The sequence below is a fragment of the Pongo pygmaeus genome, chromosome 5, assembly GCF_028885625.2.
Source record: "Pongo pygmaeus isolate AG05252 chromosome 5, NHGRI_mPonPyg2-v2.0_pri, whole genome shotgun sequence".
Lineage (NCBI taxonomy): Eukaryota > Metazoa > Chordata > Mammalia > Primates > Hominidae > Pongo > Pongo pygmaeus.
The window spans coordinates 139,641,876-139,668,156 of NC_072378.2; the positions used below are offsets into that span (position 1 = coordinate 139,641,876).

The 26,281-nt window shown below is 39.1% G+C and overlaps 1 protein-coding gene across 3 annotated transcripts in view; it reads right to left on the bottom strand.

Annotated features, from left to right (window-relative positions):
- TXLNB (taxilin beta) overlaps positions 1 to 26,281 on the bottom strand; it is a 53,411-nt gene that overhangs the window by 22,440 nt on the left and 4,690 nt on the right. For all 3 annotated transcript variants that reach the window (XM_054492697.2, XM_063666659.1, XM_054492696.2), the window contains exons 3-5: positions 15,252 to 15,343; positions 8,886 to 9,056; positions 1,044 to 1,238 (exon numbers count right to left, since the gene is read on the bottom strand). In XM_054492697.2, the coding sequence (XP_054348672.2) occupies positions 1,044 to 1,238; positions 8,886 to 9,056; positions 15,252 to 15,343 (458 nt within the window). The remainder of the gene's footprint in view (positions 1 to 1,043; positions 1,239 to 8,885; positions 9,057 to 15,251; positions 15,344 to 26,281) is intronic.

Consider the following 26,281-nt stretch of genomic DNA (forward strand, 5'->3'; position numbering starts at 1 on the left):
CAAAATCCTGAGAGGGTATCTGGAATCTTAAAAATATATTAAATATTAAAATATAATTTGGGATAACAAAAGACCTGATCATCCCCCTAATATAACCTATTCAAAGTAAAAGGCTTTTGCCTCTTGTGACTGTAAGTGGTTTAATCTCTTAGCTTCTGCTTCTCATCTATAAGATATGGATAATATATTATTATCTAGTGCATAAGATTGTTGAGACAACTAAATGCCATATGGTATGTAAAGTACAGCACTTAGCACATTGCCTGATACAAAGCACTGAATAAATGATATCATTATTATTACAATGATTACATTATTAATACTATTATTGGCCTGGTAGGGTACATAGAATACAGACTCAGACTCTTTTTTTTTTTTTTTTTTTTTTTTTTGAGACAGAGTCTCACACTGTTGCCTGGGCTGGAGTGCAGTGATCTCAGCTCACTGCAACCTCCACCTCCGGGGTTCAAGAGATTCTCCTGCCTCAGCCTCTCGAGTAGCTGGGATTACAGGCACCCACCACCACGTCTGGCTAATTTTTTTTGTATTTTTAGTAGAGATGGGATTTCACTATGTTGGCCAGGCTGCTTTCGAACTCCTGACCTCTTTATCCACCTGCCTCGGCCTCCCAAAGTGCTGGGATTACAGGCGTGAGCCACCGCGCCCGGCCAGAATACAGACTCTTAATTTAGGTGACATGACAATTCTTAAGAGGGAGTGCGTGAGTTATTTTTGACTATACAGAGAGGATTTTTAAAAGGCTGAGAAATATTATTTTCAAGGAAAACTGTGCCCACAGCCTATCACTTTCTATTTATTGCCTTTACTTTGCAGTGATGCCAGTTTTGAAGAAATCCCATATGACTTTCAGTCAGGTATTTTGTAAGACCATCTGTCTTCATTTTGGCTAGTCAAGGAAATCCAATCCTAAATATTAATCAGTTGAGAGGGCTGGCCGTAACTGTATTATTAACCAAGTTCCCACCTTTAGCACCCAGATCCGGATCTATATACTGTTCTAAGTTGTTTGATGTGGTTCTCACCTCCTCTCTGAGCTCATACTGATCGATGATGCTTTTCAGCTTTTCTGCAAGCTCTGTGTTCTCCTGGCAGAGCTTCATATTTCGCTCACTCTGCTGCTCGATCTGGCCCTGGATGTCCGTGAGGGTACTCTGGAAATGGCTTGTGATTTCCTTCCTTTTCTCTTCTTCCTCACGTGCCCGCTGAAGCGCCTCTTCCTGCGGATAAAAAGCAAAACATTTTGTTTAAATGCACCCTGGGTTTATAGAACTCAGCATTAGGTCACCTAAAGGAGATTAGTGTGCAGAGTAGGTGGGATGTTTTTTCTCAGTTCTCTAGAGCTAAAGCTGCTCAGCCCAAAATAAATGTATGAGTAAAGGTTTCAGCTGTGAGTACATAGTTACTCAGAACAGGTGCTGTGAAGGCCTTGAATCTGTAGTCAGTGATGAATAGACTTGTTTTAAAGATGATGGGTCTCTTGCTGAGTGAATGAACTGCAGCGATTTCTAACAAACACACAGTCACACGATTTTGATCTCTTGGCTATGGCCTGAAGAAAAGGCCCCTTGAGTTTACTGATAGATGAGACAGATCATGTGTTTCTCTGGTTTGGTAAAGGGAGAACAATAGATCTTATATTTCCCTATAAAAACCATGGCATATTAACCACATAATTATATTACCAAGTTTTGTAAATATAAGTGATCACAATAAAAATTTTCTCTTTGTGAGAAAAAACTTTCATCAAAAAGCTTTAAAAAAGGAAACTAAGATAGCATAGCTCAATTACAGCCATTCAAGAATATAAAAGGGAATCTTTCCAAATATGCTGGATATTATTTTGTTTTTGAGAACAATCATTAAATGTGTCACATACGGTAATTAAAATGTTCGATGTAAATTTTGAATCTGAAAGCAATATTAAGTTTCAAATCTTCTTTAACTCTAAAGTGAAACATCTAATTTTCCTTCTTCCGCTTTGTTAACATTGAAGAATTGCAAATTAACTTTTATATCATTTCTGTTCTCTTTTCTCCTAAATCAAAACTCTCCATTCATTGCTAGCCACTAACAATGAGCTCCAATTTCCTCCATATCTATATTTAGAATTGCTTTGTGATTGTTATTCTTATTCTTTTCGAATAAAAGGGTTTAATTTTGCTACATCCCACCAAAGATAGAGACATTTACGTGGCTGACAAATGATACAGACATTTTAGGATTCCTTTCAGTTCTGATTAATTGTTAATATGAAAACTTGCTTCGTTGTTGGCAAGTAAAATTATACTGAATTTGATTGCCTACCAAGTTCAAATTATGTAACAGGATTTTTTTTTTAAAGAAATAATAATTTTTAACAGAAGTAATTGTACAGACCTTTATCATAACAGAATAATGTGATCCAAATAAAAACTGATGCTGAAAATATATGCTCTGAAAATATTTTATCATTAGGTTTCTTCTTTCCTCTACAATAACAACACATTTCCTAACTCTAATGTGACTCCTGATGTCAGAATCATAATTTATTTATGTTCTAAACCTTTATTAAGCAACAACTTCTCAGGGGTATTGAAGATATCTGTACTTCCTAAACTGAAGAAATAAACTATCCGAGATGTTATTTCCCTGAACTTTGTATACTAACACTTACTATACGTGTTTCACTAAAAATAATTATGGTTACCAGTTAGGAGCAACTAAATATATGTGTGATTATGATTGTTTCCTCACTGGTCCTGATTAGCTTAGAAGTCAGCAAGTTTGGAATCAAAACTACAAACCATGATTTGAATACCATTTGTATTTATAAATATTCCATGAATGAATAAATGAACCACCCCATGCAAGTCTGAGGTTTTTTTTTTTTTAATTGGGAACTGGGTATAGAAAGAAGGTACAGATGTTAGGATGGCACTAAATAAATGTCAAACAAACAATCATAACCCCCAGTCCCGGCCCAAAAGATGTAGTCTTGCATATATATATATATTTTTGTTGTTGTTGTTGTTTGTTTTGTTTTGTTTTGTTTTGAGATGAAGTCTCACTCTGTCGCCCAGGCTGGAGTGCAGTGGCGTGATCTCGGCTCACTGCAACCTCCACCACCCGAGTTCAAGTGATTCTCCTGCCTCAGCCCCCTGAGTAGCTGGGATTACAGGTACACATAACCAAGCCCAGCTGATTTTTTTATTTTTAGTAGAGATGGGGTTTCACCATTGGCGAGGCTGGTCTCAAACTCCCGACCTCAGATGATCTGCCCACCTTGGCCTCCCAAAGTGCTGGGATTACGGGGGTTGAGCCACTGCGCCCGGCCTATATTGTTTTTCAATGAGACCAAAAGAAATCTAGCAAAATCTTAAAATTTGAGTCCACTGTTAAAGGATTTTCAATCATTTGGACAGTGTCTGAGATAAAATTATCTTTTCTTTATCAAATACATGATTCAAAGTCAAAATAATGTCAATAAAATTGAGGGATGAAGTCTGAGATAACAAAAAAACCTTGGCAAGCATCATTGTGCATCTTACAACTGGTGCTGTGCCTGGCACATAATCCATAGGTATTCAGTAAATGTTTATTTAATGAATTAATGAATTATTAATTTATGTGCAGACATATGAGTAGCTTGGACTAGATCATTCCTACAGTCCTTTCCATATTAAAATTCTGTGATATTCTGATAACAAATGCTTCTCATTTCTTTAGGAGAATCATGCTCCCTGAAACACTTACCCCTCTCTTACTAGGCAGTTCTTTTTCAGCATAGTTTGAGGCTCAGATTTATCACTTCGAATATATGTATCATTTTGTTGAAACAAACCCATGTCTCAGACTTTCATCAATCCTTTCTTAAGTTATCCTAAATTGTGAGGTTCTGTGTGTGTGTGTGTGTGTGTGTGTGTGTGTGTGTGTTTGACTCATTAAAGAAGCGGTTTTGATAAAGAAAAGTAAAAGCTAAAATTTGTGATGGTGGAAATACCTAGTTATACATTGTCTTTCTATATCTTCCCAAGCTCCCAGCACATGGATTTTAGATTTAGGTACACTTAAGCTGTTTCACTAGTATGACCAAGGAAGCTCATATCAAGTTGACCCTTTTGCAAATAACAACTATAAACTCTGGATGAAATGCAAGAAACAACGATGACACTAGAGAGTAAACAAAATCAGACGGACTCTAGAGGGAAGTTGGCACTTGTACATGAGTTTCCTATTTTTTATAGCTTTTAGCTTGAGGGAAGTCTGCAGTTGGCAGGAGTATGAGGTCGGCAAAATTCTCATATAAAACATACCATCTTTCATATTGGAAGAATAAGAATACAGAGTTCTGGACAACTATAGTCCCTCAACAATGAGGGGAAGATCACCCAAAAAAAGAGAGAGTCAGAGAAATAGAGCCCAGATCCTGTGAATAAACTTTACACAAATCTGATTGGCCTTGAGCCACACATGTGCAAAGCAGTCTAGCTAAGTAAAAAAGAACTTAACTGAGATTTCAGCTGCTGCTCGAGAGACAAAGTTTATGGTTTGAATCTAACCAAATTAATTGTCTCCTTAAAAAAAAAAAGTATTCAGCATATAGTAGAATCCAGATTCTCCACAACATAATAGTCACAACATCCAGGATCCAATAGACAATGGCTTGACATATGAAGAACCAAGAAAATGCGGCCTATTCTCAAAAGAAAAGACAATTAGAGGAGGCCTGTTCTACAATGCTGCAAATGTGGAATTAGCAGACAAGTATTTTAAAACAGGTATTATAACTGTGGTCAATGATGTAAAGGAAAATATTATCTCAATGAATGAGAAGGTAGAAAATCTCAGGTGAGAGATTACGTACAAAAAAAGAACCAAATGGAAATTCTGAAATTAAAAATTGCAAAATCTGAAACGTAAACATCACTGGATGGATTTAGAGCAGAATGAAAATGAGAGAGAAAAGAATCACTGAATGTGAAGATAGACCAATCAAAATAAAATAATCTAAAAATAAAAGAGAAAAAGTATTGGTGAAGAATGTGAAGACTGACTCGAAGACCTGTGGGACAATATCAAAAGGTCTAACACACATAGAGTTAAAATCTTAGAAGGAAAGACGATGGAGAGAAAGTGGAGCAGAAAAACTATTTGAAGAAATAATGGCTGAAAAAAATTCAAATTTGGTAAAAGACATATAATTACAGGTACAAAAAAGCTTAGCAAATACCAAGTAGGGTACATATGAAAAAAACCGCTCCTGGCCATAAAGCAGTAAAAGTTCTGAAAACCAAAGATCAATACAAAGACCTTGAAAAGGGCAGAGAAAAAAGACATATCACATATGGGGGAACAATAATTCAAATGATTGTTGATTTTCATGAGAAATTTTAAAAGCCAGTAGAGTGGCACATTTATTTAAGGCTAAAAGGAAAAAAAAACCCACAAATAGGTTCTCTCAATGCAGAATTCTATATCCAATGAATTTAGCCTTCAATTTAAAAAAATAATAAAGATGTTTTAAAGATAAAAGACAACTAAGAGAATTGATTACCAGCAGATTTGTACTATAAGAAATACTAAAAGAAGTACTTCAGGCTGAGGGAAATGACATCAGACAGAAATGTGAAGCTACAGAATGAATAAGAAGTATCAGGAATGGTAAACATCTGGGTAGATAAAAGGGATATAGTTTTGCCTTTAAGAAGAAATACATATTATTGTTTAAAGTAAAAATTATAACAATGTCTCATCGGCTATACAAAAGTATATAAATATAATACATATAATGATGATAGCTTAAAGGCTGAGGGAGTAAATTGATCTACTTAGTTGCAGTGTTTCTACATGTTAAGTGAAGTAATACAACATTAACTCCAGGAAGACTATGAAAAATTAAGAATGTATATTGTAATCACAGAGCAACTACTAAAGATAATGTGTAGTGTTATAATTTAAAAATACAAGAGATAAAATGTAATTTTTAAATATTCAAATAATCCAAAGGAAGGCAGGAAAAGAACAAGATAAACAAAGCAGAGGTGACAAATAATAAACAAATAATAAAATGGTAGACATATATCAAACCACATCAATAAGTACATTATATGTTAATGGACTAGTACTGCAATTAAAGGGCAGATACCGTAGGAATGAAAAGAAGTAAGATCCAGCTATATGCTATCTTGAAAGGATGCACTTTAAATATAAAGACCCAGGCTGAAAGTGAATGAATGAAAAGAGATACACCAGACAAACAATGAGAGTAAGAAAACTAGAGTGGCTAAATTGATATCAGATAATGTAGACATCCAGACAAAGATTATTACTGGTTGGTCGTGGTGGCTCACACCTGTAATCTCAACACTTTGGGAGGCTGAGGTGGGCGGATCACAAGGTCAGGAGTTCAAGGCCAGCCTGGCCAAGATGGTGAAACCCCGTCTCTACTGAAAATACAAAAATTAGCCAGGCATGGTGGCAGGTGCCTGTAATTCCAGCTACTCGGGAGGCTAAGGCAGAGAATTGCTTGAATCCGGGAGGCGGAGGTTGCAGTGAGCCAAGATTGCACCACCGCACTCCAGCCTGGGTGACAGAGCGAGACTCCGTCTCACAAAAAAAAAAAAAAAAAAAAAAAGATTACTAAAGGACATTTCATAATGGTAAAATCACCAATTCATCAAGAGGACGTAATAATCATAAATGTATATACACCTAATATTAATGCTTCAAAGTACATAAAGCAGAAATTGACATAATTAAAATAAGCGGACAATTCCACAATTATATGAGGAGATTTTTAACTCTCATTTCTCAGCAATTGATAGATAAAAAAATTCAAAAAAGATATAAATGATTTAAAGCTAATTGTTACTTACAGAACACTAGACCCAACATCTGAAAAACATTGTTTTGAAGTACATATGGTATCAAGACAGACCATGTATGATAGGCTATAAAAATTAAATAACACTTCTAAATAATCCCTGGGTCAAAGAAAAAAATAGAAAGAAAATTTGAAAATATTTTGAATTCGAATTCTGATTTTGACATTTAAAATATGCTTGATCTTGGACAACTGATTTGGATTGCTGAATGTCAGTTTCTTCATCAATAAAGTGGAGATATTAACCTTCACTGGGTTATCATGAAGATTAAATGAAATAATGTATGTAAAGCACTTAGCATAACTTCTGGCATAATAATGATACTTAATATCATTGTTCATAATAAGCCATTACTGAGGGCATATGGGCACACTTACAGAGTCTCCTGCTACCTTGATCATTCTGTCTTTGTTTTTTTGGTGGGGGAGGGTCTCTAGCCAGTTGGATGGTATTAATAAGATCTCTCTCTCTCTCTCTCTTTTTTTTTTTCTGAGACTTTGCTCTGTCACTCAGGTTGGAGTGTAGTGGAGCAATCATAACTTACTGCAGGCTCTAACTTCTGGGCTCAAATGATCCTCCTGCTTCAGCCTCCCAAGTAGCTGGCACTGCAGGAACGTGCCACACTCAGCTAATTTTCTTGATTTTTGGTAGAGACAATGTCTCGCTCTTATAAATGTTGCCCAGGCTGGTCTCGAATTCCCAAGCTCAAGTGATGCTCCTGCCTTGGCCTTCCAAAGTGCTAGGATTACAGATGTGACCCACTGTGACCAGCTGAACATTCTGTCTTTCAGTACTACCCAAGAAGACCATGCTGTATCATTCTACTCTTTATATCTCTTTGTTGATAAATGATTCCACCCTATCTGATTTAATTTTTATGTCCTTACTGTGTAACATTACTGAGAGACAGTGGATTTAAGTAGGCACACAAGAGATTTATGCATCCTTTGAATCCAAACCTTGAGTTGAGGACGATGCTTCCCTCCTCAGGCCCCCATTCAGCCTGGGTGTCTGTCTTCAGTACCGTTGTTGACAAGACGCCAGTAGCCCATCTCCTAAAACTTGCCATTTGAGACTTTGACTTCATCACACTGGTTCTCCATTTCCCAGATATCAAAAAACAATTTGGAAAATGAAGAACCATGATTCTCTTCTATTTTTCTTCCTAACTCAATTGTACAAATTCAGCAATGATTTTCATGTACTCTGTTTCTTGAAGTATCTCCTTTTAAACGCTTATAATAACTGCCTCACAGGAACACTGGTGTCTAATTAATTATTATTTGTCAAAAGCTTTAGGATCTTCAGCTGGAAAGGGGATTGGGGATGCACACAGTATCATCTTGGAGAGCTCTGCATCTTGCTATATTGAATGGAGCTAGTGTCTCTGTGTAATCAAATTAACTACACTGCTAGGGCTTACGCTGTAATTAATGAAACCCGTACAGACCAAATGAAGTGATCAGTCTATTATTTTTAGATTGAATAATTAAACCTGAAGAGCTTCCGTGCTTTCTCCAATAGCTTCCTTTTTTTCAGATGACTATTGACATTTTGGTTCTCAATCTCACTTCATTGTGTCAATTTGGTGTGTGTCCATTTATCTCATGTCATGCAGAATTCATTATAACACCAAAAATGCTGAATCTTTACAAATGTATTTTTTAAAAAGAACTAAGGCCCACCTTAGAAACAATATAATAGAAAGGTAAGAGGAATGGTATGCATTTTATCAAGGGCCTGCACTGTGTCAGGTACTGTGCGGGTACCTTACATATTCAACTTCATCTAATTTTTTCCCAGCCACACAGTGAAGCTGGTCTAATCCCCATTTTATGGATGAAGAAAGTAGCTCAAGGAGGTAAAATTATTTAAGGTTACAAGCAAGCAAGGGGCAGAGGCAGTATTTGAACCCAAGCCTCTCTGATTCTAAAATTCACACTCATTCCATGAGTAGCAGAGGCCTTTCTCTGTGCCCCATTCTGAGACACGGGGACATACCTTCAGAGTCTTGTTGTGTCTCTGCAGCTCCCGGCACAGACTCTCCAATTTGCTTCGGGCGAGGATAGCTCTGCTGTGTTCACCTTGTAGCTGGTCCTTTTCTTTTTGAATTTGTACCTGTTTCTTTTGGAGGAGTTTTAACTTCTTTTGCTCAGTACGATGTTCATCCAGCTGTACGCATGGAGATACAAACATGAAAGAAAATGGCAGGGATCTCCTTGGAGTGGACAGAAAAAAAGCAAACCTAAAGATTACTCTGTGGTTGTTTGGAAACATTTTTTGCTATTATCCCTTCCTCTGGAAGTAAACGAAATTCACAAATGTCACCTTTGTAGTACTTGAAGGTATGTAGTTTTTAGAGCACAGCATTGATAGGTTTTTCATTATTATTAGTCTCTTTTTACTTTGATCTGTTTTTGGATGGTCTAGAAATATTTTTCCTGAGTCTATCTAACCAATATTGAATTGCCAGACAAAATAGAAAGGCATGTGTCAGAATCTGTAAACTGCCAGAGTTCATGACGGTGCCTTGCATTGAGGCAATGATCAACAGTCCATCTGCTTGGGTTGCATTTAGTTTTCCTAATTCTTCCTTGAAACAAGCTTCTAGCGCTATTTTTAAAAATAGGAAAGAGAAATGCAGCCTCCTGGTAAACAGAAGATGAGGTCCTCTTCTTTATACTTTTGGGCTCTGAGTGTGGATTGTTTATGTGTGGGAAAGGAGAAGAGAAAGTACACTTCCACTACCTAAGCATTGACGAGTTTTCACCAAAGCATCAGAAATAGCTACTGCATGGTTCAACAGCATGAATAGCAAATACCTGTAACATGCCTTGTTGCTCCCCACCCGCACCCGCTCTGTGCTTATAACAAATAAATCATTCTGCTGGTTTCTGCTGAGCCCAGGTGAACTATTCTCATGTTCCTCCAGCAGCCACAACTGAAGTACTCTATCAGGACTGCCTTGGAACATGAAACCAACTTACCACTGTACTTTCCATCTTGGATGCTGAAATTCTAGGGTAGGGTTGTCAGTAAAATGCAGGACACCCAGTTAAATTTAAATTTCAAATAAATAAGAAATAATTTTTAGCATAAGTATTAATATATTCCAAATATTGCATGAGACATATTTTTGCCAAAAAGTTATTTGTTGTTTATCTGAAACATAAACTTTGTATTTTTATTTGTTACATCTGGCAACATTATTATGGAGTTCTAGACCTGGTGTGGGGAGTATGGGGATCAACCTCAGAAGCCTCCAGAGAGAGATCGGTGGACTCTAGGAGTGTCAATCTCAGACTGACCATCGCTGGGGCCACATTCAAGCAGCAGCCCTTTGTCCAGAGCCATTTCCTCCACTGGCCTCAGTTCCTGTAGGGCCCAGATGGTGCTGAAGTCAGATAAGTACTAGTCCTAATAACGACTTTGTTGGTGAACAGAAAGGAAAAGCCCTGGTTCTTCTGGACCTCAGGTGTTCTGGTGCCTCACAGAGCCTAATGCAAATGGATACAGATGCCACATGAGCCCTGACACGTGCCTCAGTTTCCCCATTTTAAAAAAGCCATTGGGGCTGGGCGTGGTGGCTCATGCCTGTAATCCCCGCACTTTGGGATGCTGAGGCAGGCGGATCATGAGGTCAGGAGATCAAGACCATCCTGGCCAACGTGGTGAAACCCCATCTCTACTAAAAATACAAAAATTAGCCGGGCGTGGTGGCATGCACCTGTAATCCCAGCTACTTGGGAGGCTGAGGCAGGAGAATTGCTTGAACCAGGGAGATGGAGGTTGCAGTGAGTCAAGATTGTGCCACTGCACTCCAGCCTGGGTGACAGAGCAAGACTCCGTCTCAAAAAATAATAAATAAAAAATAAATAAAAAGCAGTTGTTCTTTCTGAGCAAGATGAACACCTGTCACACTTTCTTCAGTTCACATTTTATTTCTTTCCTCTCTCCCTCCTGCCACCCTAAAATAAGCATTTTAAACCCTTGCCAGATAAAGCTAAGGATATGTATATATGATATTCTATCTTCATACTTATGTGCAATTTCTAGCTACTAGTGGAAATTAGCATTGTAAAAACAAAACCCATATTACTAAAAATATTGATTGAAATAGATATCCTCCTTGGAAAATAAATAATCTGTTATTAAATATTTCTCATGCTAAGCTGCTCATAGTATAGATGTGAGCCTTTAATTTTGCACCATTGTTATTAGATAGGCGTGAAATTTCTTGTACATATATTTGGATTTTAAATGACTATTGTCCTTTCTTGAAGTTTATATATTGTAGGCCGGGCTCAGTGGCTCATGCCTGTAATCCCAGCACTTTGGGAGGCCGAGGTGGGCGGATCACCTGAAGTCAGGAGATGGAGACCAGCCTGGCCAACATGGTGAAACCTCCTCTCTACTAAAAATAAAAAATTAGCTGTGCCTAGGGGCGGGTGCCAGTAATCCCAGCTACCTGGGAGGCTGAGACAGGAGAATCGTTTGAGCCTGGGAGGCAGAGGTTGCAGCGAGTTGAGATCGCCATTGCACTCCAGCCTGGGCCACAAGAGCAAGACTCCATCTCAAAAAAAAAAAAAAAAAAAAAGAAATGTATGTATTGTTATTATTTTTGCCATTCTGGTTTAGACTTTACCTTCTGAAGATTAAACCATACGTCAGGGCTTCTGAACCCCAGCACAAGTAACATATTGGGCCAGATAATTTTTTGTTGTTGGGGCTGTCCTAAGCCTTGTAAGTTGTTCAACACCACCCCTGGCCCCTACCTGCTATATGCCAGTAGCATTGCCCAATTGTGACACCCCAAAATATCTCCAGACAGACATGCCTATTGTCGCCTGGTGAACAAAACTGTCCCTGTTTAGGGAACTCTGTACTGTGTGGCTTTATCTGAGTGTCAGGAGGAAGACACCCTATGGGTGTTTCATAAGTTGAAAAGAGAAATAATTTGTGCTTGCTCATTATCCATTTAATGTTTTATTTTTATTTTTAATTTTAATTTTTTTAGAGACAGCATCTTGCTCAGTCACCCAGGCTGGAGTGCAGTGGCACAATTATTCATAGGTCACTGAAGCCTCAAATGCCTGGTTCCAGCCATCCTCCTGCCTCAGCCTCCTGAGTAGCTGGGACAACAGTTGTGTGCCACCATGCCCAGCTAATTTTTTTGTAGAGATGAGTTCTTGCCATATTGTCCAGGCTGGTCTTGAACTCCTGAGCTCAAGGAATCTGCCTGCCTTGGCCTCCCAGAGTGCTGGGATTACAGGCACGGGCCACTGTGCTTGGCCTATTTTGTTTCTAATATTAAGCCAGATAATACTCCAGAACTTTCCTTTATATTTAAAAAATTTTAAATTATTAACAAAGTAATTCAGCCAATATTCAAGTGATTCTTGGCATCGAAGACAATGAAAAATACACATTCCCTGCCCTCTAGGTTCTCACTGCCTAGCTTCAGTCAAATGCTGGCTTTGTGATTTAACTTAGGCATAGTTCTTCTGTACAATTGTAATAGGCATATAGAATTTCTGTCTATAATTTCTCGTTTTCTTTCTCTTTTTTTACTAAGTTAAAAAGTAAAATTAATGCTAAGTACTAAATTAAAATCCTATTACTGATGTTGTCTTAACTACATAAGAATTGAGGAAATTAAATGCGAAAAATATTTCTGCCAGGCCATTTCCTAATTTAGTCATGAAATGTCCTTACTTATTAATGAGCTTATCTTCATTTATTAATGAATACAATGTCAGATAATATTACAGGATTTAGACTCTGCAAGGATGAGTGAGCTAGAGTGGCAGTTTGATTCACCGCTTTGAATTTGATGATTTATTCTATGTGAACACTTATATTTCAGTCGTTTTCTACATTAATATCCAAATCAGTGAGCAAGGAAATAGGCTTTAGTCTCCACGTAAAAAATTGAAATTCCTCATAATTTTTCTTTTCTGAAAAGGAAATGTAATAAGTTTTTTGGGTTAATTTTCTCCTATTCATTTTTTCTAGGATGATCTCTCAGGTTTGAAAGTTTATTACAAGAGATGATACAAATGCCAAAGTATAGCAAGTAAGGCTTGAATTGAACATGGTCTCTGGAAAAACAGTCTCTTGTTTATTGGGGGTGACTGCTTTGCTAGGAGGATGAGTAGGTACAGGGAGTTCCCTGAGACCAGGATGAACAACGCTGGCTCGTGGAGAAGATATCGGTAAGTCTGGAAAAGTGATGCTTCCCCAGTGTACTGTCGTGGGAATGTAACACCATACGTCACTTCCTGTATTAGTCTAGAATGCTTCCCAGTCCCCTCAAGTATAGAACATGGTACTGGAAACTAAACATGAATGGCCTTGGTATGAGTTGGTAAATTGAAAGGGTAAAGGAAAAATGACTCGGAAAATACTAAAAAGAGCAAGGATGGATAGGTGAGAATCACATGGAAACGTGAGAGTGGGGGCCAGATTTGTGGAGAAAATATTATTTTTGACACGTAACTTATTTTATGGTATTGAAATTGTTAATAGCCAATGCAATACAAGTTGCAAGAAAATTGATACACTGATACTTGTTTTGTGAGTTTCTGCTGCTCTTTTGGAAAGCAATATGGCCATAAAGTTTAAAAACCAGAAAGTACTCATCTTGTTTAATTTAGTAATCCTATTTCTGGAAATTTTTCTTAAAATCATAAAAAAGAAGGAAAAAGAACAAAGCTAATACGTGATGATGTTCAATGCAGAAATATTTGGTAAAGCAAAACAGTGAGAGGAATTTAAGTATATTCAAATTATTGAATCAATAGATACAGCCACTTGATGGAATATGACACAACTTTTACAAAATATATTTGTGAAGACTATATATTATAGGGAAAAATGCCTGTCATGTAAGAAAACCAGATATCAACTTATATGTACCTTATGACTGTAATTACAATAAAAATCTGCATACACAGTAGAACAGGAAAAGAATATGCATAAAACAAAGTTTGTATTTTACTTGAGGGATTAGAGATATTTTTGTTTATTTTGTGTATTCAGCATTATATATCTTCATGATGTAGTTTGTGTGTCTAGAAAATAATTTAAAAATACTGTTAGCAGGGTTAAGCAAACAGCCAGTCACATAGAGTTTCAGAATTTTTCTGTATCTACTGCATAATAGTTCAGCATAACAGGACACATTAGGTAGAAGGACAGAAAGATTACAGGACTAGATTCAGAGTGAAAAACAAAGAAAACAAGTCACTTACTAAAGTGTACTCCATCAACAGGGATGAAGAGTTTGTGGGCCTGAAGCTTATTCAGTTTTGGAGGCCCTCTTCAAAATAAAAAATTAAAGAGAATTAGGCCCCGGGCCTCAAAGGGGCCCATGCAAGTGAGATGTCCTGAGGTTTAAGCTTCCTTAGCTGCAATGGTAAAACTACTGTTGGGGGCAGTTCAACTTACTGCCTGGAGGGATTTTTTGCTATATGTAGTCTCTTAAGTTGCATTCTCCTGTCACTGTTTCTCCAAAAGAAGTAAGTGAAAGAATTTTTGTTTTGCCTCAAACTACTTTTTATTTGCAACTACATGATTTCATGAAATTCTTCTAAACAACAATGATATAAAATAGACTTCCTTGTTTATAAATAACTTAAATATGCCCCATATAGTACATGCTGAAAGTTGCTAGAACAGCTCATCCACTCCTACAGTATTCCGGTATCCAACAGAGTTGATGCACATATATAAATGCCAAGTCCAATATTAAAAACTCAGGCAACTGACTAACTTTAATAAAGTTTCCCAAACTATGTCAATATACCTAAAAATGCGTATATGTACAAAAGAAAGATTATTCTCAATAACTTCTATAAAAATAAGTTCAATTGTTTGCTCCATCTAACTTCACTACTATTAGTATGAACTTTTAATGTACGGTAAGATTTATTTTACCTTTTTCTCAAAATGACACCAACACAATCAAAAGGAGCTAGTGAGGTGCTAACATGTGAGAATTAACCCAGTGATTCTGGTCACAATGCATTTCAGGGAGAGGTACCTATGTCACTGGGATTGGGTGATATGGTTTATTTTCATTCCCTGATTTAGATAACCAAATGGAACAGATAGAGATTCTGATGGGCATTCCTTCAAAAGAATTTTTTAAGAAGCAGAAATAAAGGAGAAGGCCACTGCCTAGCTTTACTAGAGAGAATGCCACATCTTAGCTGTGGGTTTCATAATCTGCAGGGTTAGCGCACAGACCTCAGATGTTGCTGTTTACAATTCATTCTCGGATTGGCAGGTGTTTGTTGTTCCTTGAAGCTAGAGGCACTGGGCTCACTAATCGTTCTGAGAAAAGAAGCTAATCCAAGATCTTACCAATTCAGCATACTTCTTGAATAAAAAATCAAACTTTTCTTCAGGTGTTTGCAACTTGTTCAGATTTTGCATTAGCAGGTTGGCTTCTTTGCCTTAAAAAAAAAAGACATGAAAAAAATAAGTGTTGAATTTACAGTCAGGTGATAAGGGCTAGAGTCTCAGATTGACTACTTGCAATTATTCCCAACCTTGGCTAAGCCGTTCATCTTATCAGATGTAATTTTCTTTCCTATAGAAATGATGACACCTACCTTACAGAGTGAATGTTAGTTGGGAAGTTTGTGAATGTGTGGTACGGTGTGAGGTTCATGGCAGACTCTCAAATGTTTGCTGTAACAGAAATCTCCCAGTTTTCATCACAAGAATCCATTCTTATTTCTCCTCCCTGTATTCTTCAGAATCAAAAGATTTTATACATCAAAAATACTGACTTTCTGAAAGAATACGTCACCCATTTTCCCACTTGAATTAACAAAAAGGAAGCAAAAGAGCCAAACAAAATTTCCGACTAGTATGAAACAGCAACACGGAGTTGCTAGGATTCCAGCCAAAAGCAGAGAAGCTTGATGAAGTAGCCTGCCCATTTTTTCCCCTGTGTTTTTTGTTCTTTTGGTACTTCTTTCCCTCTTTTAGGGGGAACCAAGTTTCTCTTTTTTGTACATAAACCCACTCCCTGGCGTTGGAGTGGGAATAACTCTGATCCTATTTCCTACCAAATAGAAAAAAATCATTATAGAAGGAAAACCAAGCGAAGACATGGAGATCCTTTCCACAAGCCTTTTTGTGTCTCTGTGATAATGGATGCAGCCTTCTCTGGCCTTCCTTTCCCCCACCTAGGCCTTAATGTCCGTTGGCAGTTTCATTTTGTTTCCAGTTGGAGTTTATGCTACACTAAAAAAAAAATTAACCCTGTTAAATAATCATGAAAAGGTGGGGCATTTTTCCCATCCCTACCTATCTATGAAAACCACTCTGTTTAATCAGAATAGGGTGGTCAAGCCACACAACAAGGCCCACACTTCCTGATATAAATCTGCTTAAGAAAATTAACAACTTTGACAACCTTTCCCCCAAGAACAGACATTTCCCCTTGGCTACAGTACTTGCTTTCATCTTGGAGAGGCATATATGTCATGAAATTAGGATTGCCAGATGAAATATAGGACATGGGGCATATTTGTACTAAAAAATGATTCACTGTTTACCTGAAATTCTAATTTTTCTGGACATCCTATATTTTCCTTTGCTAAATCTGGCAACTTTACATGGAATCAAGGAATTTTAGGTCTAGAAGGAATTTCAAAGAGCATCCAGACTAACTGGTTAATTTTATGCATTTTAGTATTTAAGGCCCAGAAAAGTCCAAAGTTACATGATTAGTGCTGGCAGAGCGAAGGCTTGAATCCAAGGCTAGCCTACTTGTTCTAAGTCACTCCACTCTCATGTGGAATTCTGATGCTAGAGAAACCTAAGAAATAGAAGGAATTTTTTTTTTTAAATGACCTCATTCCCAACAGTTAGTTTTTTCTATCTTTGCCTATTGAGTCAGTTCAGATTAGCCTAAAACAGGGGAAGGTGGGTGTGAGTAGGGTCCCTCCCAGCTCTCCAATTATGGCCTGTGGCATTTGCAGCTGATAATCACTGACGCCTCGCCCTTGCCAGGCATGTGCTTTGGGTTATCCCTCTAGTGACAGGGATGGATTTGCATTGGTCAGGCCATCCCTTCACCCTTGTCTTCAGTCCAGGGAAGGTGCCCATGTGAAGACTACAATCCCAAGTTAGAGTGTCATCTATTAAAGTCAAGAGACTGTACTCTTGATCATTCTTGGCCCAGCTTGCAACACAGTGTTTGGCCCATGGCAAGTGCTCAGTAAATGATGATAATAATAGAATATAACAAAGCTGGCCAGGCGCGGTGGCTCACGCCTGTAATCCCAACACTTTGGGAGGCTGAGGCGGGCGGACCACCGGGTCAGGAGATCAAGACCATCCTGGCCAACATGGTGAAACCCCATCTCTACTAAAATATAAAAACTTAGCTAGGCGTGGTGGTACGCGCCTGTAGTCCCAGCTACTCGGGAGGCTGAGGCAGGGGAATCGCTTGAACCCAGGAGGCAGAGATTGCAGTGAGCTGAGATTGCACCACTGCACTCCACTGCAAAAAAAAAAAAAAAAAAAAAAATCAAAGCCAACTAGCTCAAACTCGTATCATGTGAATCAAATAAACACTGTCATGAAAACAATTTTTTGTGACCAACTAGAGGAAAAACAGGTCTTACTCTCTCACCTGTGATGTTTTATGTATCCTGGGATACCTCTCAGTGTGTGTACCGACATGTAAAACCATTACATGTCTTGTTTGGGAGAGATAGAAATGAGTGAGTCCAAAGGTTCTTGCTTTCTTCCCACATTAAGTATCTTCTCCTGTTTGGTTTTATTTTCTGTAACTGTGAGGTTTCTTTTTGGTTTTGTTTGTTTTGTTTTTTACTCTTCACACTCACTGAGGTCTCTTTCTGCTCTAGTCTGTTATTTTGTATAGAAGGTTAACATCCAGGTGCATCAACATGCCTTCAAAAATTATTCCTCCCTTCAACAAAAAATCCAGGAAACAGAATTTCTATTTGTAAGTCTCACAGGAAAAGCACTAAAACTGGAGATTAATTTAAAAAAAAAATCCAGGAAACTGGAGATGGGCATGTGCAGAATTAATAAATTTACAACATCACTGACCTCAGTTTTTAAACTTCCATTGGTGTTGTTGGACTAGGTTGCTATGTGAAGTAATCATGGAGGAGGGGAGTAGAAAGAGACTTGCTCATCATCTACAAAAGGCTATCATTACATCTCCATGGAAATAGGGTCATTTGGCGACAGTGTCAAACACAAGAGGAAAAACTGACTTTATTCAGGGACGCTTTATCAGGAAGGAATCACCTGCCGTCTCCCTAATGTGTCCTTCCAAAGCAAGCTTCATTTCTTCCTCATGAAAGCTAGGAAGGCATGTGGGCATGTAGCCACCACACTGCGAAATGCTCAGCGTGGAGGAAGTCTACGTGAAAGTGGAACCACCTGTGCAGCAGACACAGCGCTGTCGCATAAGGCTGTGTGAAGTAATCATGGAGGAGGGGAGTAGAAAGAGACTTGCTCATCATCTACAAAAGGCTATCATTACATCTCCATGGAAATAGGGTCATTTGGCGACAGTGTCAAACACAAGAGGAAAAACTGACTTTATTCAGGGACGCTTTATCAGGAAGGAATCACCTGCCGTCTCCCTAATGTGTCCTTCCAAAGCAAGCTTCATTTCTTCCTCATGAAAGCTAGGAAGGCATGTGGGCATGTAGCCACCACACTGCGAAATGCTCAGCGTGGAGGAAGTCTACATGAAAGTGGAACCACCTGTGCAGCAGACACAGCGATGTCGCATAAGGCTGTGGTCACTGGCACAGTTTTATTGGAAGATGGAGGAATTATTTTTATATCAAAGAAACAAAAAAATTGGCCGGGCGCGGTGGCTCATGCTTGTAATTCCAGCACTTTGGGAGGCTGAGGCGGGCAGATCACGAGGTCAGGAGATCGAGACCATCCTGGCCAACATGGTGAAACCCCGCCTCTACTAAAAATACAAAAATTAGCTGGTGTCGTGGCACATGCCTGTAATCCCAGCTACTCTGGAGGCTGAGGCAGGAGAATCACTTGAACCAGGGAGGCAGAAGTTGCAGTGAGCCGAGACTGTGCCACTGCACTCCAGCCTGGCAACAGAGCAAGACTCTCTCTAAAAAAAAAAAAGAAAGAAAAAAGAAAAAAAAGAAAGAAACAAAAAACCTGAAATTAAAGGCAACTAGGCCAGCTGCAGAAGTGTGGACCAGGATTTTTCTGAAACTTTTAGCATAGTAATGATTGTTTATACTAAGTTTGGTGACAACTTATGCAGATTGAATGTGTTCAGAACTATGCCTTTTTGGGTGCAGTGGCTCACACCTGTAATCCCAGCACTTTGGGAGGTCAAGGCGGGCAGATCACCAGAGGTCAGGAGAACCAGCCTGGCCAATATATAGTAAAACCCCGTCTCTACTAAAAAATACAAAAATTAGCTGGGGGTGGTGGCGCACGCCTGTAGTCCCAGCTACTTGGGAAACTGAGGCACGAGACTCGCTTGAACCTGAGAGGCAGAGGTTGCAGTGAGCTGAGATTGGCTACTCCACTCCAGCCTGGGGGACAGAGCGAGACTCCATCTCTCAAAAACAAAAGTATGCCTTTTCTCTTCCAAAATTTTTTTTTTTTTAGAACTTTGGGGTTAAATTTGATTATGAATACGTACTTGTGTACCTCTCTAACCACCTTCCTGATTTCCATGAATTGTGGCAGAAACTTAAAGCCAGAAAAGACTGTGAATGTCCGTCTTTCAAATGTTAGACCTAGATTCATATTTCACTGTTAGTTTTGTTTTTCTTCTAATATGATATGATTTCTAAAAATAAGCATGAGATAAATAATTCCTGAGCATCTATAGATATCTTTTAAGGGAAGTAAAATTCATGTATGCAGGGGATAGGAAGGAAAGTATTATTAAATTCACACTGGACTAAGGATAGGAGACCTGGGTTCCAGAACCGACTCTGCCATCAACTAGTTGAGTGATTTTTTTTGTTTGGTTGGTTTTTTTGTGGACTCTCAAACTCTCTGGCTTTGATTTCCCTATCTATGAAATTAGTGGGTTGACTAAATGGATTCTGAGTTCAACCTTTAAGATTTGGTCATTTCACAACTAAAATAGCTTTCACCATTTTTAGCTTGATTCAGATAACAATGAAAACAAAAGCAACATTGTTTGGATGGCATATTTGTTATCTTAGACTATTACGGTCCACTTTCTAAATTTACAAAGGTTCTCTTACTCCTCACTGTCACCACTCATTGTCAGGGTTTTCGTTTGCTTGTTTCGTTTGGTTTTAAGGCCTCTATCAGTTTCGAAAATACCACCTAGCCTGTGTTTTCTTGTCAGATTTTGTTCCCTTTGGCTGACATTTTCTCTCTCTTATCTTTCAGTGGCCTTGTCATATTTGTAGGGGAACTTTGGCCTCTCACTCAGTAGGAGAGTGGATCTGGAGTTCTTATTAGGTCAACAGTGATGATGTGCATACACTATTACCAATAATAAAAATAAAAATATTAGAAAAAACAGTAAAATATTCATCCATCCACTCCCTACCTTGGTCAGAAGAGAGTACTAATAATTTTCCTTAAGGCTTTTCTCTCCCCTTCCGTCTGCTTCTGTAAACTCTCCTCCCTGTCAGTGTCTGGTCTAGGTTCTAGCTTCTCTATGAATCTACTTGTCAAGTTTTGTCTCTGCTTATTCCTCTTTCCCTTGAATTTCTCTGGTCTTCTTACCATCTCCTTCAGAAAATTTAGTCTCCTTCAAAAAATACCACCTCCTTCAGAAAATATCAAAGCAGCAGGTTATTACTCTCTCAGAGAAACTAGAAATCAAGCTAAAACAGATGAAACAGACTATCTGGGAGAGTGACCGGACCGTTCAAAGGAAGACTAGGGGCCAGGCGTGATGGCTTACGTCTGTAATCCCAGCACTTTGGGAGGGTGAGGTGGGCAGATCACTTGAGGTCAGGACTTGAGGGTGAGCCGGGCGCGGTGGCTCACGTCTGTAATCCCAGCACTTTGGGAGGGTGAGGTGGGAAGATCACTTTGGTCGAGACCAGTCTGGCCAACATAGTGAAACCCCGTCTCTACTAAAAATATAAAAATTAGTCATGCATGGTGGCACGTGGCTGTAATCCCAGCTACATGGGAGACTGAGGCAGGAGAATCGCTTGAGCCTGGGAGGTGGAGGTTGCAGTGAGCTGAGATCGCACCACTGTACTCCAGCCTGGGCGACGGAGTAAGACTTCATCTCAAAAAATAAAGGAAGACTATGTAAATGGATGTCTGAAGACATTTCAGAATACTGATGTCCTCGTCAGGAGCCTCTCAGAAGCTACCACTGAAGCTCACTTGTAACTAGAAAGACAAAATTCATTAACTGAGCTGTAATAAATGCTCCTTAACCAATATGATGCTTGCTTCTGTACCACTTTGGTCCTGCGATGTCAGTGACACAAGGTCCATCCCTTGCTTTATGACTAATCTCGCAATCACATCAACTAGATGAGTAACATTTTTTGGTGGATTCTGAAACTCCCTAGGCTTCAATTTCCCTGTCTATAAAATTAGTAGGTTGACTAGATGGATTCTGAGCTCAGAATAGCCCTGTGAATGAGCTTTGTTTTTCTCCCAGCCCACATAATGTTGTCAAAGAAGTGATAAATAAGAGATACCTCTGAGCCTAGAGGATGCGAGTAGGAGAATAAAGGGGATACTTTAGATGTGAACGTGGCATGGTGCTGCATAATGGGAAATCTGTTTTCATTTCTTTCATTTCAGATGCCAAGGGGAAAGTGACTTTACCCAAGAGAGAGATTTTTAAATATTCCCCCAACTGCTCTGGTAAGTACTGCGTTTACTGTAGGAGAAAGTGCAGCCTCAAAAGGAAAAAGAAGTCCTGGGAGCTCAGGTTGTAGAGACATTTCCCAAATATTCAAGGTGTTCTGTAAAAAAAAAAAAAAAAAAAAAGGCTCTTGGCCAGGCGCGGTGGTTCATGCCTGTAATCCCAGCACATTGGGAGGCCGAGGCAGGCAGATCACCTGAGGTCGGGAGTTCAAGACCAGACTGACCAACATGGAGAAATCCCGTCTCTACTAAAAATACAAAATTAGCCGGGAGTTGTGGCACATGCCTGTAATCCCGGCTACTTGGGAGGCTGAGGCAGGAGAATCGCTTGAACCTGGAGGGTGGAGGTTGCGGTGAGCCGAGATTGCACCGTTGCACTCCAGCCTGGGCAACAAGAGCGAAACTCCATCTCAAAAAAAAAAAAAAAAGTCTCTCATTGATCCAATCAGTCAATAAGTTTTGGAAATGATGGAAACTATACCCATCACTATTTTAGATCTTCGTTGTGCATACAGTAAAGGTCAGAGAATTCTGGCAGTAAAGAAACTGTTTAACTTTGTGAAATCTCAAGCATCCCAAAGTAGACACACTTTGGAAAATGTTGTAATAGAGAGTCAAAACATTTTAGCATCTCAAATGTGCCAATAAAGCAAATAGCATCTAATAAATGCAATGATTAAAGACATCTTTGATCAAGTACATAAGCAAAATCTAAGAATATATCTTCAGATACGGGTTGAATGACTTATTAAAATTCTCTAAGAGGTCCAAATAGGTTATAAAAGGAGACCACAGCCAGATGTTTATATTTTCTCCAAAAGAGCAGAGAAAACACTTTCTGAAGAATCAGAACCATTGCTTCCACAATCTGTTTGTGTCAAAATTACCCAGGGTGAACATCTCCCATGCTCGCCTAAAAATTTTCCTGTTCCTGGTCTTGCACTTACACTATATGACGATTAGTTTATGTGTCTTCTTTTTCCTCTCTACCTAGAGATCCTTGACTAAAGGCCATGACTTATTTATCTTTGTGCACCTAGCACAGTGCATCATAAAGACTAGGCATTAATAAATACTCATTGTGGGCCGGGTGCGGTGGCTCACACCTGCAATCCCAGCACTTTGGGAGGCCGAGGCAGGTGGATCACGAGGTCAGGAGATCGAGACCATCCTGGCCAACATGGTGAAACGCTGTCTCTACTAAAAATACAAAAACTAGCTGGGCGTGGCGGCGCATGCCTGTAATCCCAGCTACTCGAGAGGCTGAGGCATGAGAATCGCTTGAACTAGGGAGTTGGAGGTTGTAGTGAGCCAAAATCGCGCCACTGCACTCCAGCCTGGCAACAGAGTGAGACTCTGTCTCAAAGAAAAAAAGTAAATAAATAAATAAGTACTCATTGGGGATTTGAGGATAGGTAGAAATTTCTAGGCAAAGAAACTAGAATGTGCACAGGCCTTGTAGGAGATGGAGTATAGCATGTTCAAAGAACTGAGAAACTAGATCAGGCTTCACTCCAGGCCTACAAACTCCAAATATCTGTGTGTGGGGCCTCAGGAGCAGCGTTTTTCACAAATTTTGCAATTGATTCTAATAAACAGTTAAGTTGGAAAACCATTAGTCTAGACAATAGCACAGTACCATTTAACTGAAAAGTAGCTAAGAAGGCTGCCAAAGCTACTTGCAAACAACTGAAAGTTTAAAATGGTGGTTACAAGTTGAGGTTAGCCTAAAAATGTTGTTTTCATGCATAATGTAGCTGTTAAATAATACAGTGTTTACAATAATATGCTAATGATGATGAGTGGGAAGGCACAGAAAGGTCATGAGCCCACACACACTCAATTAGAGTGGACACACCTAGATACTCTAATCCACAAGCATTGATTTTGGTCAAACACAGTCAGTTGGAATTTGGTAATTTGTAAATAGCGGCAGAATTAGGGAGTTGGAATTTTTAAAAACATCATCCTGACTATTTGGTAATTGTAAGGTTAATGCAGATTACAAAATAACTCATGGAAGAGAGTAGAAACCCAAATTGGTTATTTTAACTTTATCCCTACTTTCTTCATATCTTTCCCCTCAACACACACACACACACACACACCCCAATTCTTAATGTAAAAGTTTTAGGGTGATTGAAAAATAACTTTTCTGGTTAGGAACACTTGAAGTTGCTTACCTCTGGAATGAGATTTTGTATATTGTCTTACGGAAACTTGAATAATGACTAACTTTGCAAAGGGACACATTTGAGATGTTTGGTCAGAGAAGAAAAAATTGCTCTGTAACACAGAGCAATTTTATTATGTTTCTCCATGTTCCAAAACACTAGAGTGATTCCAACCCTGCACTTTGGAACTTGAAGATACTTAAAAGTTATTATCTGGGTTCTTTTAATTTTATCCTAGTTGGGTCAAGTATGCTATCTGAATGTATTATTTAGGCCTTCTTGAAAGCATTGTAGCAATGGTTTTAGTATCATAGCGATATCTGTAGGAAAATAGCCCCTTGCATGGCAAGAGTGATGCCATCGTAAAGCAAACCTGCCATGATGACCAATGTTTGACTCCTCCATACCAAGGTGTTCTGCAGCAGATATCTCCAACCCCCAGGCCACGGACTGGTACCAGTCATTGTGGGCTGCATAATGGGAAATCTGTTTTCATTTCTTTCATTTCAGATGCCAAGGGGAAAGTGACTTTTCCCACGAGAGAGATTTTACCCACGAGAGGCCTCTATCAGTTTTGAAAATACCACCTAGCCTGTGTTTTCTTGTCAGATTTTGTTCCCTTTGGCTGACATTTTCTCTCTCTTATCTTTCAGTGGCCTTGTCATATTTGTAGGGGAACTTTGGCCTCTCACTCAGTAGGAGAGTGGATCTGGAGTTCTTATTAGGTCAACAGCGATGATGTGTATATACTATTACCAATAATAAAAATAAAAATATTAGAAAAAACAGTAAAATATTCATCCATCCACTCCCTACCTTGGTCAGAAGAGAGTACTAATAATTTTCCTCAAGGCTTTTCTCTCCCCTTCCGTCTGCTTCTGTAAACTCTCCTCCCTGTCAATGTCTGGTCTAGGTTCTAGCTTCTCTATGAATCTACTTGTCAAGTTTTGTCTCTGCTTATTCCTCTTTCCCTTGAATTTCTCTGGTCTTCTTACCATCTCCTTCAGAAAATTTAGTCTCCTTCAAAAAATACCACCTCCTTCAGAAAATATCAAAGCAGCAGGTTATTACTCTCTCAGAGAAACTAGAAATCAAGCTAAAACAGATGAAACAGACTATCTGGGAGAGTGACCGGACCGCTCAAAGGAAGACTAGGGGCCGGGCGTGGTGGCTCACGTCTGCAATCCCAGCACTTTGGGAGGGTGAGGTACCAGTCCATGGCCTGTTAGGAACTGGGCTGCACGGCAGGAGATGAGTGGCAGGCGACAGAGCAAAACTTCATCTGTATTTGCAGCTGCTCCCCATCACTCACATTACCACCTGAGCTCCACCTCCTGTCAGATCAGTGGAGGCATTAGATTCTCATAGGAGTGCAAACCCTGTTATGAACTGCACATGCAAGGGATGTAGGTTGCATGCTCCCTGTGAGAATCTAATGCCTGATGATCTGTCACTGTCTCCCGTCACCCCCAGATGGGACCGTCTAGTTGCAGGAAAACAAGCTCAAGGCTCCCACTGATTCTACATTACGGTGAGTTGCATAATCATTTCATTATATATTACAATGTAATAATAATAGAAATAAAGTGCACAATAAATGTAATGCACTTGAATCATCCCGAAACCATCCCTCCCCAGTCCATGGAAAAACTGTCTTCCCTGGTGCCAAAAAGGTTGACCGCTGTTCTGCAGCAAGGTCTTTAAACAATGCCTGGGACATAGACAATCCCTCAGAAAGATGCTTATCTAATGTTCCCAGTGGTCATGACTTTTGGCAAGAAAGTCTGAGATGTGACCGGCTGCACATGACTTTACCTAAAAGCTTGCTATGTGAAGGACACTTTCTGGAGAGTGGGTGTAGGAATTCATTGTTTCACTGCTGCCCAAGACAGCACTACTGTTTGTAAGCCCCTATTAAATATTTCTTTCTGAGAAAGTGGATTTGTCAGCCTCTGTTTTTGGCCTTCAGCTCCCTTGGCCTTTGTGGGTAGGTTTGTATATACCTGCTCACTGCAGAAAAATATTCTACTCCAGTTTGTGATATATTTGGGTTTATAGATAATCTGGTTACTGGAGTTTGAACCCAGTTCTGACTCCAATGCTCATGATCTTTCACTCTACTACACAGTCTTCCAGAAACAAATAATATGTTTCTGGAACAAATGATTGCTGCAGAAAATTTAATGGAAAACTAAGGAAGGTGATGCTAACTCTACCTGGGCATGTCGGAAAGTATCACATAGGAGGGGGGTATTCGTAGTGAGTGTTTCCACCAGGGAAGACAAGCAGAGGGACTTTCTTATGTACAGTAACATGCTTCACTCATAGTTAAAAAAATTAACATTCTCACCC